General features: G+C 29.8%; 1 protein-coding gene across 1 annotated transcript; it reads left to right on the forward strand.

Annotated features, from left to right (window-relative positions):
* The first annotated feature begins 7,210 nt into the window (after positions 1 to 7,210).
* Positions 7,211 to 18,751, forward strand: LOC111716325 (acetylcholinesterase). Its single transcript, XM_023491764.1, has 19 exons — positions 7,211 to 7,226; positions 8,245 to 8,274; positions 8,359 to 8,424; positions 8,807 to 8,891; positions 9,716 to 9,822; positions 10,659 to 10,758; positions 11,344 to 11,461; positions 12,032 to 12,121; positions 12,384 to 12,501; positions 12,946 to 13,020; positions 13,576 to 13,677; positions 14,134 to 14,219; positions 15,137 to 15,223; positions 16,093 to 16,154; positions 17,075 to 17,185; positions 17,514 to 17,550; positions 17,605 to 17,687; positions 17,753 to 17,905; positions 18,340 to 18,751. Exons 1-19 carry the CDS (start codon positions 7,211 to 7,213, stop codon positions 18,416 to 18,418), a joined length of 1,605 nt encoding a protein of 534 aa, XP_023347532.1. The 3' UTR covers positions 18,419 to 18,751.
* The last annotated feature ends 1,027 nt before the right edge of the window (positions 18,752 to 19,778 follow it).

The following is a 19,778-nucleotide window of genomic DNA, read 5'->3' on the forward strand; positions in this document are numbered from 1 at the left end:
GTTTTTAATAAATATCTTAGTAACTTGTTTTTAATAAATATCTTAGTGATATGTTTCTAATAAATATCTTACTGACACGTTATTGATAAATCTCTTAGTGACATGCTCTTAATAAAAATCTTAGTGATATTTTTTATACATATCTTCCAGGCATTTTCTTAACAAATATTTTTGTGACATATTCAAATAAATATCCTGGTAACATGTTTTTTATAAATATTTTAGTAACATGTTGTTAATAAATATCTTAGTAAAATGTTCTTAATAAATATCTCAGTGACATGTTCTTAATAAATATCTCAGTGACATGTTCTTAATAAATATCTTAGTGATATGTTCCTAATAAAAATCTTAGTGACTTGTTCTTAATAAATAACTTAGTTTCATGTTCTTAATAAAAATCTTAGTGACTTGTTCTTAATAAATATCTTAGTGACATGTTTTTAATAAATATTTTAGTGATATGTTCTTAATAAATATCAAAGTGACATGTTCTTCATAAATATCCTAGTGACAAGTTCTTGATAATTATCTTGGTAACATGTTCTTAATAAATATCTCAGTGACATGTTCTTAATAAATATCTTAGTGATATGTTCCTAATAAAAATCTCAGTGACTTGTTCTTAATAAATAACTTAGTTGCATGTTCTTAATAAATATCTCAGTGACATGTTCTTAATAAATATCTTAGTGATATGTTCTTAATACATATCTTAGTGATATGTTCTTAATAAATATTATAGCGACATGTTCTTAATAAGTATCATAGTGACATGTTCTTAATAAATATCAGAGTGGCGTGTTCATAATAAACAGCTTTGAGACGTGTTCTTAATAAATATCTTAGTGACGTGTTCTTGATAAATATCTAAGTAAGATGTTCTTAATAAATATCTCAGTGAATTGTTCTTAATAGATATCTTAGTGAAATGTTCTTGATAAATATCTTAGTGATATGTTCTTAATAAATATCTTAGTGATGTGTTCTTAATAAATATCTTAGTAGCAAGTTCTTAATAAATATCTCAGTGACAAGTTATTAATAAATATCAGAGTGACATGTTCTTGATAAATATTAAGTGACATGTTCTTAATAAATATCATAGTGGCGTATTCATAATAAATATCTTAGAGACGTGTTCTTAATACATATCATAGTAACATATTCTTAATAAATATCATAGTGACATGTTCTTACTAAATATCAGAGTGCCGTGTTCATAATAAATAGCTTAGAGACGTGTTCTTAATAAATATCTTAGTTACATGTTCTTAATAAATATCATATAGTGACATGTTCTTTATAAATATCATAGTGACAGGTTATTAATAAATATCTTAATGACGTGTTCTTAATAAATATCATAGTGACAGGTTATTAATAAATATCTTAATGACGTGTTCTTAATAAATATCATAGTGACATGTTATTAATAAATATCTTAGTGACGTGTTCTTAATAAATATCATAGTGACATGTTCTTAATAAATATTTTAGCTTGACATGTTTTAACAAATATATTAGTGACTTGTTATCATTAATATATTATCAAAAAGTTCCTAAAAATATCTTAGTATATATTCTTAAAATAAATCTTATCAAAAAGATGAAAGCCCTTGTTTTTCTGTTTATTTCACTATACGTCAAAACTTAATTGAAAAATGCATTGGCCGTGACAATTTTCCCGTTTTTAAGAACAAAATAATGAATATATACTGTTTAAACTGGGCAAACCTATTTTGAGTAATGAGTTTATGTGATTTTCAAGTTCCATTGATAGACTGGCATTTCTGATTACATCTTTTCAACTTTATCTGATCAAGTATAATGAATTATGATTTCTGATTACATCTTTTCAACTTTATCTGATCAAGTATAATGAATTATGATTTCTGATTACATCTTTTCAACTTTATCTGATCAAGTATAATGAATTATGATTTCTATTACATCTTTTAAACTTTATCTGATCAAGTATAATGAATTATGATTTTTTCCTTTTTCTTTCTCTACAGAAGCTACAGTTGCAGGCGAATAGATATCAAGTCAATGAAGACGACTTTTATTTTAAGTTTGGATTGTAAACAAGTTTTTTTTTCAATTGAAATTTACTTGTAATCAAAGAGAAACTTTTTAATTGAGAGCTTTTCATGAGCTTTATGTTTATGTGTATCCATGCTGTTTAACAACTTGATACAAATCAAAACAATAAGCAATAAACTTTATCTTATCTTATCTTATCCTAACTGAACTCGAAAGTCGTCTTTATTGTATTGATATAATCACCTTCCACTGTAAAAAAAGTAACTTGCTCCAAAAATTATCAGAATTAAACACGTTAACGCTAGAAAAATTACAATATCTTCATCATTATCAATCTGATAAAGGTTTCGAGGGTACCGTTGCGAATCTGACATGCCCTTTTTTAATTGAGGGTAACTTACATCGACTGTCTCAGTCTCGAGATAACAGAGATAAAAGATATTTCTTTTTAAAAATCATAAAGCATATGCTGATATTTAAAAATGAAATCATTTTAGATATAAACTACAAAAACAGCTGTTCATGACCAAACTTTAAACCAATAATAGATTCAAACGGAGAATCTAAAGCTTTATTTTAAATTTAAGTTTAAGGAGTATTTTATTCTGGAAAAAACATTATATAAAACACGATCGAGTAAAATATGCATTTAACTGAGACTTTTTCAAATTTAAATTTTTTTGGGGGGGATTAACGACATCTCAGCAAAGCCTTTTTATTAATGCTTTATTAATGCTTTATACACACGTCAAAAAATTACTTTGATGTTTCTGAATCTGGTTTTCGAAGATTGGGTAAAAACGACTTTAAGCTTGGAACCTTTTTCATTTTTTCATCTGAAAAATAAGTGAATAAAGAGTTTGGCGATTTTTTAAACAACTCACTATTAACCTTAAAAGAAAAAGATTCATTAACTTATGTATATTCACGTTTGTATTGATAACATTTTGCTATAGATAGTGTGAATACTATCACAATGCTGTTTATAATTTTGTTCACTGATCTCAGAGTATTTTAGAGAAAGCTTTAAATATGTTTATAGGCAGCCTGAGACTACTAGCTCAAGTATACTGTCCTTATATACAGCTATCTATCTATCTTTCTATATATATATATATCTATCTATCTATCTATCTTCTTTCTATACATCTATCTATATATATATATATATATATATCTTTCTTTCTTTCTATCTATATATCGATCTTTCTTTCTTTCTTTATGTCTTTTTTCTTTCTTGATTTCTATATAAATATCCTTCTATCTATCTATCTATCATTCTTTTTATCTATCTATCCATCTATCTTTCTTTCTTTCTATGTAAATATCTATCCATATATATAGGTCTATCTATCTGTCTTTCTTTCTATCTATTTATTAATCTTTCTTTCTTTCTGTATATCTATCTATCTACAATCTATATATATGTACTATATATGTATTTATCTAGCATCTATCAATATCATATCTATTATTAATTAATTTATCTAATCATCTATAATTTATTATTATAATTTCGCACTTTCTTTTGTACTTTGTATCTTTATATCTAGCTTTCCAGCCCTACACAGGGTTACCCACGAAGAATGAGACATCAATGACGACCCAAAAAAAATTAATATAATGATCTAAGGCTATATTTGATGTTCTGTTTGGAATTTAAGTATTTTATTGGTTTACAATATAATATGACACAGAAAGAAGCTAGTTTTTAAATCTCTCTTTCATGTATCATTTTATTATCTAACATTTTCCCTAGCATGGGAACCCGGCTTTGCTTGAAAACCAAGTTTTCCCTGTTAAAGTCTACCCAAATCAAGGGGTTCATGTGTTATTCAGACATACAAGCAATCAATTACTCAGAGATTACTACTTTATATAAAAAGATGAACGGTGTATCTCTGTTTCTATCTCTCAATATTTTTAAAACTACCTAGCTACATATATATCTAACTATCTGTCTATCTATCTATCTATTTATCTATTTATCTAATAATCTGACGTATTTTTATCTATATTTGTGTGTATCATAGGTATTTATTTCTCAGCTCCTTTCACCCTTTTACATGACAAACTTTTACATTGAAATAATGTTACATAAGTTTTAATTTTTGTCAAAATATTTGTCTTTAAGATGTTTTTTCAATTGTATGATTTGATAAATCAACGATGCTGATTTGGTATTTTTTATAGTCAGTGATTTGAATTTTAACCTCAATTGATTGCAAAGATTAAATTTCTATTCATCAATATTATGACAAAAAGGACATTTCTTCTGTGTCAACATTTAGAGTTTATTGTAAAGTTTACAACATTAAATTGTATAAAATAGGTAGGATCGTCATTTGGTATTGAAATATAGCTTGTTGATAGCTAGGCTTGTGTCCCTGTGTGGCATTTAGAGCAGAGTGTCCCCAACATTTGGGATTAATATATAGCTTGTTTGAAAGTTAGGCTTGTGTCCCTGTGTGGTATTTAGAGCAGAGTGTCCCCATCATTTGGGATCGACATATAGCTTGTTTGAAAGCTAGGCTTGTGTCCTTGAGTGGCATTTAGAGTGGATCGTCCCAAGCATTAGGGATCTATATACAGCTTGTTGAAAAGCTAGGTGTGTGTCCCTGTGTAGAATTTAGAGCACTGAATTTATAGCTTTTTAGATAGCTACGCTTGTGTTCTTGTGTGGCATTTAGAGCCAGGTGGGTTGTGTCCTGGTTGACTTTGATAGCGAACGGGTTGGACCTGGATAGATACGATTCAAGAACTTGTTATTGAGTAGGTGTTTACTAGACTACATATATCTATACATATATATATATATATATATATATAAATATATATATGGAATATTTAACTTGATCTTAAGTGCTTTCTCCACACTTCCCATATATAGATATATAGAATACAGAATACAGATATATATATACTAGAAATTCAAGGCGCTTCGCGCCATTCTTTCTAGCTTTAGATGGCGCTTCGCGCCCATCTCCTAAATTAATTGTGAACATGTTCTCTTTGTGTACATCGTAAAACAAAACAAAAATAATTCGCGGATTTTCAAAATTTTAAAAAATTTAATGACGATCGAATTTTGATGGAGACAAATATTTGAAATTTTGATGATTCATAAACCTTCACAAAAAATTTGGGCCCGATCGGTTCAGCCGTTTTGATGTTTATTGGATACAAACAGACAGACAAACAGACAAGCCAAATTTATATATAGATAAATATATAAACCGTAATAAAAACAAAGCTCAGGCTAGCTGAGCTGCATTGCGTTTGTTTACGTTCCTCCCAAAAATTGCAGTACACTTTGTTTGTAAACAGAGCACTATGTTTCTTTTTCAGACCAATAGAGATTACTACTTTATATATCAGTGCTAGCTTGGGAACCCAGCTTTGACTGGAAACTAAGTTTTCTTTACAAGATTCAACCTTTTCAATTAAGAATTTCTAAACCTAGCTAGCTTTAGACAACCTCGTGGTACTACAGTTTCCCAATCAAAATGTGAGGCAAGTCGCTTGAGGGGTTCCTGAGTTATGATCAGAAATACAAATATACAAACCGAGATTACTGCTTTATATAATACTAGCTAAAGTGCCCGGCGTTGCCCGTTGCTATAAAGAAAACTCGAATTTTAAAGAAAAAAAATTCAGCCAATTATACAAATATATATATATATATATATATGAGCGAAGAACATATATATATAGATATCCGCAAAAAAAAACGGTTCCGATTGAGCGCCAGCTTAAATCTCGAAACACTGAATACATTTTCAAGTGGAACCAACCATGTTAGAGCCGCGGCTTAAATTTTTAAAATTCGGCCTCAGGTGTTGTAGATTTGTCAAAAGTTCCGAACTTTTTTTTATTGAAAAAAAAGGATTATTTTTTAGCATCGTTGATAATAATGTTTTTCTCTAGTAAAGATTTGCTGCCGCAACCCAAATATAAAGTTCTCTGGCTGGATGAACTAAACCATGAATTAAAAGATGAATTGATAGAAAAATAAGATGAGAAAATAAAACACATTTAGTTTAAAATTGAATAATTAGTTACAGAAAACAATTAAGAAATCAAACTCTCACTTTTGACCTTATTTTCTCCTCTTAAAGAGACTGTTCGCGTAATTTCATTTAAAGATTTGGATCCATGAATTTACAATCTCACGCAGCTCTGCCTCTTTAGTAACAATCTCACGCAGCTCTGTCTCTTAAGTAACAATCTCACGCAGCTCTGCCTCTTTAGTAACAGTCTCACGCAGCTCTGCCTCCTTAGTGAAAGTAAATTCAACCTATATGTAGCATAAAGTCTGACCGCGTCAACCTTGTTGCACCGGCTAGTCCTGTTCATTGAGCTAGCTACAGTACAAACTGGGACCGGAAAGGTTGACCCGGTTCGGAAATTTAAATCTAAAAGATAGCTTAAAACTATATAAAGTCTCATGGTGCATATATACATAAGACGAAAAACAAAGTTTAACTTAATCATTATTCATGAGGCAAAGGAACCATTCGGGATCGGAGATGCCAGTGTAAAAATAAAGAGCTAAAATTACGTTTAAATCCCTTTAAGAAAAAAATGTAAGAAAATTTGACCAGAATTTGACGTTATTGAATCTTATTTATGTCTGTTCAAGTATAAAGAATAACTAGGCGTGCTTGTCAAATTTCGACCTAGTTTACAAATCTTAAAAGAAATAACATCTGCTATTTATAAGTACGTTTTATTTTCGTATCTTAGTTGAAGAATATCTTTAGACTATATTGTTTAAAATTTTATAGGGCCGGACTTAAGTCAACATATATGCATTTCTTTTAAAAGCTTTGTCTAGATTATTAGATATCCTTGTTTTGGTTTTTGAAAACTATTTTGTGGTTTCTCTGCAAAAATGACCTGGGCATTTCTGGTTTTAGAAACAATGGAAACATTATCAGACTTAAACAATTTACAATTTTAATTTGGGATTAACTATGGATATGCACTTTAAACATACTGAAAATCTAAATCAGTTCTTGATCTCGATCTTTTGTTAATCTGCAGATTAATTCTTTATTCGATATTCCGCATGGTGATAGCTCTATGGAGGAAAACTGAAAGGCAAAATGAAATTTGTTGAATTAATCTACCTCAAGTGCAGCTGAAGAAGATATTGGAAACCATGGAGGAAGAGAAGTGTTGAGTTAAAGCCCTTATAGAGGACTTAAAGCTTATCTCATAATCCCCCTAGATGACACAGCAGCAACATCGATAGGGTGGTGGATTGTGTACCATGACAGAGATAGATAGAGTTTATTTTCCCCACGCACACCACCCCACCCCTCCCCCCCCATTTCCTGTCTGGACTAGCTGGAGTCCATCTCCCCTGGCGTGTAAGCACACTGCTATGAATGCATTTTAATAAATGTGCCACCGTTGAGGTCACTGTGTCTGTGGGAAGCTGAGAGAAAACAGGATAAGGCTCACTTGCTTTTACAGGGTGTCATCTGATACAACAACATCTACACGTATAAACTTCATAGTTTAGTGTCAAACATAAGTTCTCCTGCAATAAGAGACAAGGTTGATGCTGGCACCTCTAGCGTGAGAAATGTTTTTAAAATTTTAATCCTACCTGGTTCCACTTGTACGCAAGTAAACCATATTCTATATCAATATGCTTAAAAATATGTTAAATATGTAAAATCACATTGTGAGGTGATGTATATGTAAGTTGCCATATAGTTTGGTTTAGTCTGATAATTATCAGATAAGTTTAACAATAAATAGTCATCATAAAAAAAATTGTATATTTTAGAAAACTAACATTTTGTGTTTTTAAGATCTAGAAAATTGTAAATTTTTTGTTTTTCTTTTGCACGGTTTTGCATGTTTGTTTCTCACAAAAAAAACAATGTCAAAGTTTATTTTTAAGAATACTATAAACAATTAACAACAACCCTTCAAATCTTTATCAGTTGAAAAATGTTGTGTTTTTTTCTTATTTGTCTGAGCTGCAGAAATCCGAAAATTGGGTTTAAACAAAGTTCCCAAGTTTCAGATCAGAGTTGTCATTTGTCATAAATAAAGGTTTTGTGATCATTTGAGGAACTGTTTAGCATGGAGTTTGCTCTGTTATTTTCTTTAATATGGTGTTTAAATAAAAATAAGTTTTGTTGCAATTTCAAACCTTTTTTAAATTTTGTCATTCTTCAGGTTTTTTCGGGTTCCGCAATACTACCTCAGGTATTAAAAAACATGTTTTTAAGAAGAATCTCTTTAAAAAAATTTTATTTTAAAATTTTTCTTCATTTCTTCAATTGGATCCAGGCAGTCCAGTGGTAGACCTATCTGTAAATACAACCACCATTTTGCAGGGCACTTTAAGAATCACAGGTAAAGTAAATTTTGTTTAATGCATTTTATTTAAAAATTAGAATTATTTGGCGGGGTTTTTTCCTTAGATTTCATATTTTTGATTTAATTTGTTTTGAGGGGAGCTGTAGTGAAGTAAAACAATATATTTTTGGGAAACGAAATCAGCATAATTTAAAGAAATTCTCATGAGTTGGATAAGGATCCGCTACTTTGTTCATACGGATCCAGGATCCAGGATCCAGGTCCGGATTTTCATCAAAATGAACAGCTGATTCAAAACACTGATAGGGAAGAATATTTGCAATATGATTTATCAATAATCCAAAAGTCTCCGAAGAGTTTCAACAAATATATTTTATTACAATAATATTAATTTAATAGTATTCTGTTTCTTTAACAGGAAACTATTTACCTTCACATAGTGGGAATTTGTATGCTTCCTTTCAAGGAATACCATTTGCCCAGCCACCTATTGGTAACCTTAGGTGAAATTTTAACCTTAAGAAGGATTGGCATAATTTTTGAAAAGTGTGTTTTTGTCATCCCATTAATGATTTAAATTAAACAAAACTTTAACTAACCAATACTTTTCTTCAACTTATCAGTCGTTTTTTTAATGAGCCAATATTTTTTTAAAAGATTGTTGTTATACTTAACAAAATATTGTTCAGTGAGAAATTGAACGAAATAAATAGAAAATGAACGAAATAATTTTTTTCAAACGATTGTGAAAAACACATGAAATAGGTTGTTCATGAACAATGAACGATAGGCCTGTCTCTGCTGAAAAACTATCTTTGTTCTGTTTCGGGTTTCTAATTCTTCCCTGTTTTTTTGTTGTATAATAAGCATATTGATGATGGGATTCTACAAAAAAAAAAACTGGGTGACATTGTAAGCAAGATCTGACGCAGTGCCCCAATTGTAGTTTATGGATACTGTATCTAAGCATTATTTCAAGTTACCTTACATTGAAAGATAGCACTGCCCGATTTACAATGGTACCTTAATTGCTTTATCTTATCAAGCATGACTTAGATATCCATAATTTTGTTTCTTTACACTGTTCAATAAACTTATGGTTTCTCCGCAAAAGTGACTTGCGCATTTCCATGCTTATTAGAGGCAATGTAGAAAATATCAGAGTTTAACTTTTTGAGCTAGGAAAACGATAAGTCTTTTGATCTGCGTAAATCGTTGAATCATAACTTGTGAGGTGTAGAGAAAAAGTTCAAAATTGCTATAAAGATGCAATCAAAATAGAAGCCTGCAATTTAAATATATAATGTGTGATGTTTTGATATTAAAGGTTTAAACCTCCTCAAGAACCAATATTCTCCAATCCTCTCACAGAAATAATTAACACTGGAACCAGTACTGTTGTAAACAAATGTGTTCAAGTAAGACAAAGATCAGGTATTATATACACTTAAACAACCAATCTATCTCTCTCCTTCATTATAAATCCGAATAGTCCCAAGAAACATTTCCAAATTTATGGATTGTATAATTTAGATGTTCAATAATACAATTTAATGATCTATGGTTATATAGTTAAATATTGTAACCATATTTAAATAAAATGGAAAATATTAAAAGCTTTTTTTCGTTTTTAATTTTTCTAAATTGGCAAACCTTCATTTAAAAAAAAGACAAACAGTTAGTTTTGGACTTTGAAACCCAAACGATGATTTATATATATATTAAGTTATATGAAAATTTGAAATAAATTTGTAAAAATGCGTAAACTTTAAAATTGCATATATTTATTTAAAATACATTACAACTTTTAGTTTTAGTTTAATATTTGGTTTATTTGGGCCCAGCTTACCTTAGTGGCCTAAAATATTCCTTTATAGTTCATGAAAACTAAATTTAAGTTTATCTGACAAATTTTGTTTAGCATTTTTGGTATTTTCATACAAATGAAATGCGTAACAAAATGACAATTTTAACCTAATTTTAACAATCAAATTTAGAAGATTAAATCCATATAAAACAATTTTTAGTATGTAATAAAAGTTATTTTATTTCATAACAGGAGTTTGGGCTTTCCCAAATTAACTACAGGAATTGATTTCAAGTTTTTAAATCTCCAGTGGCAATTTTACATGCAAAATATGCGATTTGAGCGGATTTTAACTTGAGAATTTTTAAGAATTTTAAGCAGTTTAAAACCGTGAAAATTTACAACTATATAAACAAATTTGAAAAACAGTTGGTATGTTGTGATAAATCTCATTTACTTCAAGGCGATGAAGACTGTTTGTATTTGAATGTGTACAGTACTGCAAAAACCGGTTCTTCAGTATTACCTGTACTTGTGTACATACATGGAGGAAGCTTTGTTTAGTAAGTTAAATTTAGTGTTACGTTGAAAAATCATTAAGCCATTTTTATGCCTTTTAACCAATATTACCAACTCATGATTATCACAACAGCAGAATGTTAAGTAACAACATCTTGCTCTGTAAAGTTTTCCTGAAAAAATAGTACATAATTAAAAGATTGTCTACATCTACTTTTTATGGAAACAAAAAAAAACTTTTCTTTACCATAGATTCCCTTGGTCATATGAATCCTTGGTAAAGTAAAATTCCATTATTTTCCCCAGGTAGTTGTGGTAAATGATTTTCTGCCTTGTGACCAACATCACGGATCTATATTAATTACCACAGGGAGGTTAAGTTACTTAATATGCCTTGGGACAGTTTTGTAAAATGACCACCCACTTAACAAAGTTTTTGGGAACAAATTCACTCATTTTCATCTAGAGAGACAAAAAGAAATTTACTTAACCATGGACCCGTGGTAAAGCAAAATTGTCTTAACTTCCCTGTAAGGCAGTTGCAATTACAAATGTTCGAATTTTTAAATTCCAATATTTTGATCTTATTTTCAACTTTATTACCTATGCTATAATTGTAAATAATTTAGTGGTAGCGGTGGTTTCTCAGAATTAGGACCCATCTACTTAATGGATCAGGATATTGTGTTGGTCACCATTAATTATAGACTTGGACCCTTTGGCTTTCTTAGCCTAGGCACACAAGAGGTTTAAAATATTTCCAAACATTTTGTTCTGTAGTAATTTATATTTAGATGTTCACTTTGCCAGTAAAAAAGTAGGACTGAGTCCGAATTTAATGAATTTGAGTTATGTCTTTGCCAAAAATAGGTTTTAATTGACCGCCGCTAGCTTAAATCTTAAAACGTTGAATACAACTTTAAGTGGAACCAAACACATTTGAGCAGCGTTTCAAATTTAAGCCACGGCTCAAATTCTTTAAATTCGGCCTCTGGATGAAGTGTCGCATTGAGAATTTGTTTTTCTGATGAACGGTTGCGGAATTGTGAGGAAAATTGGGATCCATTATCTTCACAATAGCTTTATTTCTCACAGTAAATACCAATGCATTTTAGTTTTGCTGCCTTTAACTTTTTTATATGTTTACTGTACAACTTGCTCATAGCTCATTTAAGGTTGGTAAGGCACTTCCAATGAACTTTAGTTTTCAGATTTGCTAAAGCCAGGTTATACTTAGGGTTGAACTTTTAAAATCTCAGCTTTTATTAAATTACAGTAAAAATTCCTAGAATAATGTTTTCCTTTTAATCTGACCAGGTTCCTGGAAATGCTGGTTTTTGGGACCAAAATCTGGCTCTTAAATGGGTTCAAAAAAATATTGGAACATTTGGGGGAGATAAAGATCAGGTATATAAGGTTAAATTCTTCAAGTGCTACACTCAGGATTACCTAGGGGATGATGGGTAAATTTAAAAATGTGCCTGCAAAGAATAACACCACAATTTCTCATACCCCCAAGGATTAAGTATTGATCTCAATCTTTTTTAAACTAGAGGATTAAAAATTAATTAATTTAAAAGTCTTCACAATGGTTCAGCACATCCTATGTAATCCTGCCTATAAAAGAAAAAAACACTTGAAAACGTCTGCTTGGTTTAATTTGATTCAGGTGACTGTGTTTGGCAGCTCTGCTGGAGCCATTAGTATAGGTTACCACATTATAACTCCAAATTCAAACACACTTTTTAAGCGAGCAATACTACAGAGCGGTGGCCCTTTATCTCCAGGTGATTTTCTGAATTAAAATGCTATTTTAGAAGTATTTATTCTAATTAAATTTTACAATATTTTTAAATATTTATGTAAAATCTATTTGATATCAGATGGAAATATTTTGAGATTTCTATATTTCTTGTTCTCCATTTTTTTTGATCACCTATCCTTCAATCATACTTTGGCTAATTTTGAAAATGAATTTTTTAGATGTCCTTGTAATTAGCCAATTTACAAGGAAGAACTATTTTTCCAAACCCTGTATCCTCGGAACTATAATGAATTCTTGAGGGCAAGAGGGGGGGGGGGGGTGAGAGTGAGCAAGGTTACTACCCTCTCCCATTGCATTGTAATTGTTTGGTGTATATTGCAGCTAGCTCACTCATCAGTTTTCAGTTTTAGTTCTCTTGTTGCACAACTGGCTATTTAAGAAGTAATAATTCAATTCAATGTTTCAGCTTACACAGTGAGAAAGGCTTCATCCGCAACCACCTTTGCATCTAGTTATGCTGCAAACATGTCTTGCATTTCAGGAACATTAACTTAACTTAAACCATGATTAAAATCAAATTTGGGATTTTCATAAATTGTTTGACTCAACTTAGGTTTTTAGCACCATAGGGCTTGGCAACATTCTGTTCAAAAACTAATGAAAATTTTAAAAAAAAACAATTGATACTTTTTCATTAAATTATATGTGCTTAAGTTACAAGGAAAAAAATATTAGAATGTCATTTTCTTTACTGATTATTAGCCTACCTAAATCAACCTACAATAAAATTAGTAATTTTTAAGGAACTGGTAAAACAGCATTTAAAAGTTCAAATTAATCTAAAATGTTAACAGCTGGATGGTAACTTGATTGGGAAATTAATCAAAATTATATGTAACATAAATAACAGAAACTGAGGGTGTCTGTTTTATTTTAATGATAATGTTCCTTATGTTCATGGTTATATGATGATTCCAAACAGATAATTATAATTATTAAATCAAATCTTTAGCAGTCTTGAAAAGTTCATGATTATCCCAAAAAGTTTAAGGCATAAGTTAGAAATTGTTTTAAATCAAGCTAATACATGTTGAAGATACTCTGAACTGTCTCCAAAGTAAATCTGTTGATGAAATCTTAAATGGATTTAGTGCTGATACAAGGTGGAATGGATATCTGGATTCTTCTTTTACATCAAGTAGGATTAAAAGTCAGAAAAAAAGGCTAAAACAAACTATGAAAAATCTTGAAATGAAAATTTGCTTGACTGTAACAAACTGTTGATTTGAATTTCAAGCGACCCTTTATTTATATATTCGCTCTCAAGAAATTCAAATTTTCACCTAACACTGGCATCAACTACACCTTAACATAATCATTGAATAAGTCTACTAAGGTGAATTTGATGCCCGTGCTCCAACAAAATTTGCTAGATGAATATTTGTAAATTCTTAGAGTGTTTATTTGCCTAAATCACATCTTAAAGGGACTTTTGAAGAAATTTTAAATGAATCTCAATTTAAAGATTAGATGTCCTAGTTACTGGAACACAATGAAAAAAAAAAATGTTAATTTCAGTCAGTTTCCTTTTGAGTGTCTGTAACACAGAATCAGCTTGTCAATATACAAATCTAGGGTTATTTCTTTGGTTTAGATCCATTTTTCCCTGAAAACATCCTTGAAGGCCTATCATCAGAAAATCTTAACACTGATATTGAAGTTGTCTTGGGGACAGTTAAGGTAATATATGTATTTAATTTGTGGAAGGCTGGTAATTAGGGGGTGAGCAACTAAAACTTAATTGCATTAAAAAAATATGGTACAGACGGAGTCTTAAACTAAAGAATGCGCAAAGTTTAAGTTAAAGTTTAAAAGTTCTGTAAAATAATGAGTTGAAATATTAAACTCTCAATTTAACCTTGAATGGAAATTTGAATTTCCGGGGAAAAATCTCACCCAATCAGAGAAAAAAATTTATGAAGTATATTACGTAACCATCGCTAATCACCTGTTTTACTAAAATATTTACGTAACCGAAAACAAAACATATTTCCAGTTACAACCATTTTTTTGGGTTTACATGCAAAAATTAATTTATCTAAATTTGTGATTTTTCTTTAGCAAGGTTTTCACTTTTAAATGTATCATAAAGTTGAATGCCGCTCTCTCAGCTGAATGACGATTGAATAATAGACAAATAGGGAAAATGCAGGATTTCAAGATTTTAACCCTGGGTTTAAATTTTAACTCGTCGATTTCGGCGAGTTAAATTAAGGCAGAAGTGGCATTTAACCATGAACTTAAAATTTAAGTCAAAACTTTTTGCTCTTTAGTTATGGACTCTGGGAAACCAGTACACATAACAAAGGTTACATGTGATAATGATAAAGGCATAGCTATGGGACATTAAAATGTACATCTGAAAAAGGAATCCTGTAACTTCTAATGAATGAAGAGACAAAGAAAAGAAAACTAAGATCTGTTGTAGATTAAAAGAAAATCTTAGGTTGAATAAAATCTGTGAAATTGTGGGTAATCTTGACGATTTATACTTTTATAAACACGATCTCAGAAAAGTAATTATGTTTTAGAAGATAAGATCAATTATCAAATAATTTGTGAACTGTGGTGAAGTTAATTGATTTATTTCATAATAGGATGAAGGAAGATACTTTATAAATCAATTCTCTGATGTGGAAATCAAACTTCTTGGACTATTTTTTCCTCTTGTATGTCCAACCATGGTAACCAGTCAGCCATAATACAGAAATAAACCATAGCTGGCTTCATTAGTCAACTCCTTTTTAACTGTTACCTCCAATGGCTGTATTTTTCACAACCTACTAACCCCATTAGCCTGATGGGGGGGTTAAAAGTATTTGAGCTAGAGAGCTTACATTCTCTAACTAACTCGTTCCCTTCACTTAAGGCAAAAGTTGGGCTTTTATACCTATTGCCTGAGTCCTAAGGCAAACTACCGAAATGCCTTGTTTACCCTCACCTGACTAAATCTATATTTAGACCTACTTCCAGTCATAGGATTCAATATTTTATAGCTCTTTGAAAGCAAGCAGATTGCACAATTTCTGTCAAGAAATTTTCCACAGACTTTTGCACAGACGCATTTAAAGGGAACTTTCAGATTTTCTTTAATACACACTTTTAAAATTTGCAAATGTTTTTTCATATTTGAATATTCTTCTGGGTCAAGGGCTTTCCAAACTGTACAATTTGATGCAATTTGAACTAAAAGACTGAAAAAATCATTCCTTTATAAAAAGCTGGTTTTTTGGTATGCAACAATTTTATTTAATTCCTCCCCTTTTAATCGATTTAATATGAATGGTTGCATTTAATCCCGCAAGGTTTGCAATGGTTTTGTGGATTTTTTTTGCCTTGATTTTCAAAGTATCTTTCAATGAAAATATCCCGGCAGGTTTCAATGATTTATTTTTATTTTCATGAAAACGTCAAAACCAGCTCTTTAAGAAGGAATGTCATTTACTCTCAGACAAATTAGAATTAGCCCAAGGGTTTAACATTGAATCCCTTTGGGGTTTAATTTCCATTGATTCTAATTTGTCTGAGAGTAAATGATACATTTAATTCCTAGATTCTTGATGAAAAAGCAGGGGAAGACCCAGAACTGGAGTTGAGTCGATGCATTGAAATACAGTAAAAATTCATTTTATGTGTCTGCAAAAGTAGAGTCTTTCAAAATATCAAAAAATTCATTATTTGTAATAAAAAGTAAAACCTTGATTGCTTAGGGCTGGGCAAAGTACCATTAATGAAACAAAGGATTTTGAAAATCAATGGAAGAGTCTGTCAACAAAAGGCAACAACTGTTGATTTTTAAATCAAACCAACATAAATATCTGTTTTTAAAAAAAAATTTGATAGTTAAAAAACCGAACAGTTGTGTTTTTAAAATAATGTGTTTTTTTTCTGCTTCAAACTGCATGAAACTTTCAAATCCTAAAAGATAATTTTTTATTTATCTTGATGTTTTTAAACGTTGTCTTCTAACTTATTTGTTGAACTATGATATTTACATGTCTTGATGTTTTTGAGTGTCAATTTGAAAAAATCAGCCCTTAACACTGTTTATAATATTGTGATAATTAAATAACAGTAGCCTTAAATATAAAGTGAAAAAACTGGGAATCAAACAAACACTATGTTTTTAACTTACAATTAAACAGAAAAAAAATATTTTTAATTGTTTAAAATTAGTGGATTGAAAAAAAGCCATAACATAAGGTTCATCTTCCAACATAAAAAGTTAATGTTTGGTTAAAGCTTTGCTATAGATTTCTGTCAGCTAAACTATTTCCTTTATTTCTGTAGTTTTATTTTAGTGATTCGACATCAACTATTATTAGGATATTTTTAATGTTTGGGAAAAACAAAGGATTTTTGGCAAAAAGTGAGGGTTTACCATTGAACCACAAGCTAAAAAATTCAGAAGAAAATTAGCACCCAAACAAGGTCGAAATAAATGTCCGATGCATTAAGAATTAACAACTTTAATAAACTTTCATATTTCTATAAGTTTTTTGTGTTTAAATTACATTAAACAAAAATGTTTAAAGGAAGTTCTACAATTTGACGGATGGAGCAACATCAGACGAACTTTCTCTAATGACAGGAGATGTTCTGTTCACCTTTAGTCAGCATGCATTTGCAAGAGCTCTTATTGCTAGGTAACATCCTTTGGTATACTTACCATATAAATGTTTGGATTTAATAATTGAAACTGTATACACTGCTTAAAGCATTTGAGTTGGTAAATATATCCTCTTTTTCAGAAATCAACACATTGAAATAGCACGATATAACTATAACAACAATATATAACATTTGAAAATTTCTGTTTTAACTTCAATGATAACTTGCCCTTCACATTTTACAACAACAATGATAAAGAAATTTTTCATTCACAAACAAACACAGAGATGGTGTTTTCGATTTGACTTCTATTTAAAAAGAATTTGAAATGACCAATATTGTGGATATTAAAAATTTGTTTAGGAATATTCCAGTGCATCAGTACTTTTTCACACATAAGGTAAAATCATGTTCACTGTCAGGATTAAATTTAAAGACGACGTATGATGTTTAGGGGGAGTACAGTGTTTTGCCAAATTTAAAAGATGTAACACATGCTGATGACTTATTTTACTTTTATAACCCACTTTTTGGAAGGTAAAAACTATTTTTTTGTTATAAAAAAAATAAAATTACTCTACATCGCAATTTGTATTTTTTAGTGACTTTCCACTGGATTTTACAGACCAGGAGATATCTGACTTTATGGTTTCTGCCTGGGTCAGCTTTGCTAGGACAGGTCAACCTTTCCCTCCAGGTTCACGCTTTACCTGGAATCCTGTTCAGTTAGACAACTACCAGTATTTTAATATGAGGTAACATTAAATATTGCCAAGCTTCAAGGTATCCATTTTGAAGTGAACCTATATCAAAAAGCTGAGCTTTTCAATATTAGTCTAATTTTTTTTACTTCCACCTCAAAATTAGAAATTAGGATTTAAAAAAGTTTTATTCACTTAGTTTTATTCCTGACTCTGATATCCAAAAAAGTATTTAAGGAAAGCACACGCCAGTACCAGATAAGATACTTTCATTCGAAATAGTTATTTTTACTACACATTGCAATCTCCGAAAAAAAACGATGCTATTAATGAATTTTTCTAGAAATATAGCTTTTTTCTGTACATATAATTCACAATTTTCTATGAAATTAACAGTTGCAGATTTAAACGATAAAGTTGCTCAATTTCTAAAACTAATTTCAGTTTAAAAAATATGACAAAACAATTTAAAAAATAAATGTTTTTAGAACTCGTAAATCTGAAATGGAATCAAGCGATAGCTACAATGCAAGAATGATGTTTTGGAAGAATCTATATGGATATTAGAAAAAGCTGAATTGTTTACATCTTACTATTGTTATTTTGCTTATATTAGAATAGTAAATCAAGTTTTTAATCACCAACAAAGAGTAACTTAATATGAAATGAAAAAAGGTTTGGAAATAAATGCCAAAAAACTGTTCTCATTTGGTAACTAGAGATTCCAAGAAAAGACAACTTTCGCAAAATAATGCAAACGTTTTCTTTTAATTATTGCGCAAACTTTACTTTGCAGAAGTAATAGCAAAAGAATATAATGTAGTCCACACACAATAAAAGTAATGTGCCAAACCTTTTAAGATTTAATTCTTGTTGGAAAAATTTTGTTAAAAATTTTGAATTTAGAAAATAAATTGTTAAAAAAATGTTGTTGGCAAACGTAGTTTCCAAGCTAGATTAAAACATATTATTATTATATACATTGTGCACATTGTAATCTGCATTACTATTTTGTGCACAGTGAGCTTACTGATTTAATGGAAGGATCTTGACCAGATCAATGATCAATGATCATGGAAAAACAAATATTTTATTTCTTTTAGCCCATCAGTCAATTTTCAATTTTGAAATATACAAAAACAGCGGACAAGGATTTCAAGATTTTCTAAGAATTTTTGCAGATTTGCACTTTAAATAGCTCCATTTAAAAATGAAGATTGCTTTCGAAGATTGAGAGAAATAAATGTAGCAAAATAAAGAAATTATAGGAAACAGCTTATAAATATTTAATCCTTAAACAATAGCATGATACTTTTACAATCAGTAACACAGAAATCTTAGGGGATACATATCATAAACAGTTTCTTGTCATTATGTGTATTTTATCTTTTTGAAAATTCAAAAACAAGATTTGAATAAAAAAATACAAAAATGTTCATTAATCAATCAAAATAAACAGGTTTTTAATAACACCAATGGAATCATAGTTTTTACATTCATATGCTTTTTTAATAAATATGAAATATTCAAAAGAAAACATTTAGAAGCACAACAATTGCTTCACTTTGGACAAACGAAAATGTCATTTTGGTTTTTATTTTCTAAGGATGCCAATATTGGGTTGTTAGCAATTTTGACCAACATTATTGATCTATGATAATATTGATTTACTTCTTTTAATTCTCTGAATCAAAGATACAGAGAGTAGCCTGTATGCAGGGCTGTTTTTTTAGGCAAAATAGGTCATATTAACCCTTGGTAAAGTAAATTTTCCTTAACTTCCCTAAACTATTTACAACATACTTCTATCCACCCAATTTTGATCAAAATAAAGAAGGAAAACTTAATTTATCCAGTGATATTCTGAATTCACTTTGAAGCAATGAAAAAATGCATGTGAAGTCATTTTTTTGGAAACTTTAAAGAA

Source organism: Eurytemora carolleeae, unplaced genomic scaffold (genome assembly GCF_000591075.1).
Source record: "Eurytemora carolleeae unplaced genomic scaffold, Eaff_2.0 scaffold1972, whole genome shotgun sequence".
In the NCBI taxonomy this organism is placed as follows: domain Eukaryota; kingdom Metazoa; phylum Arthropoda; class Copepoda; order Calanoida; family Temoridae; genus Eurytemora; species Eurytemora carolleeae.

Bases quoted from the DNA above. Each gene is read 5' to 3' on its own strand.
- LOC111716325 (XM_023491764.1), top strand. The intron at 10,759-11,343 runs GTAAGTTAAATT...TAAATAATTTAG, and splicing joins CATGGAGGAAGCTTTGTTTA to TGGTAGCGGTGGTTTCTCAG. The intron at 17,906-18,339 runs GTAACATTAAAT...AAATGTTTTTAG, and splicing joins TACCAGTATTTTAATATGAG to AACTCGTAAATCTGAAATGG.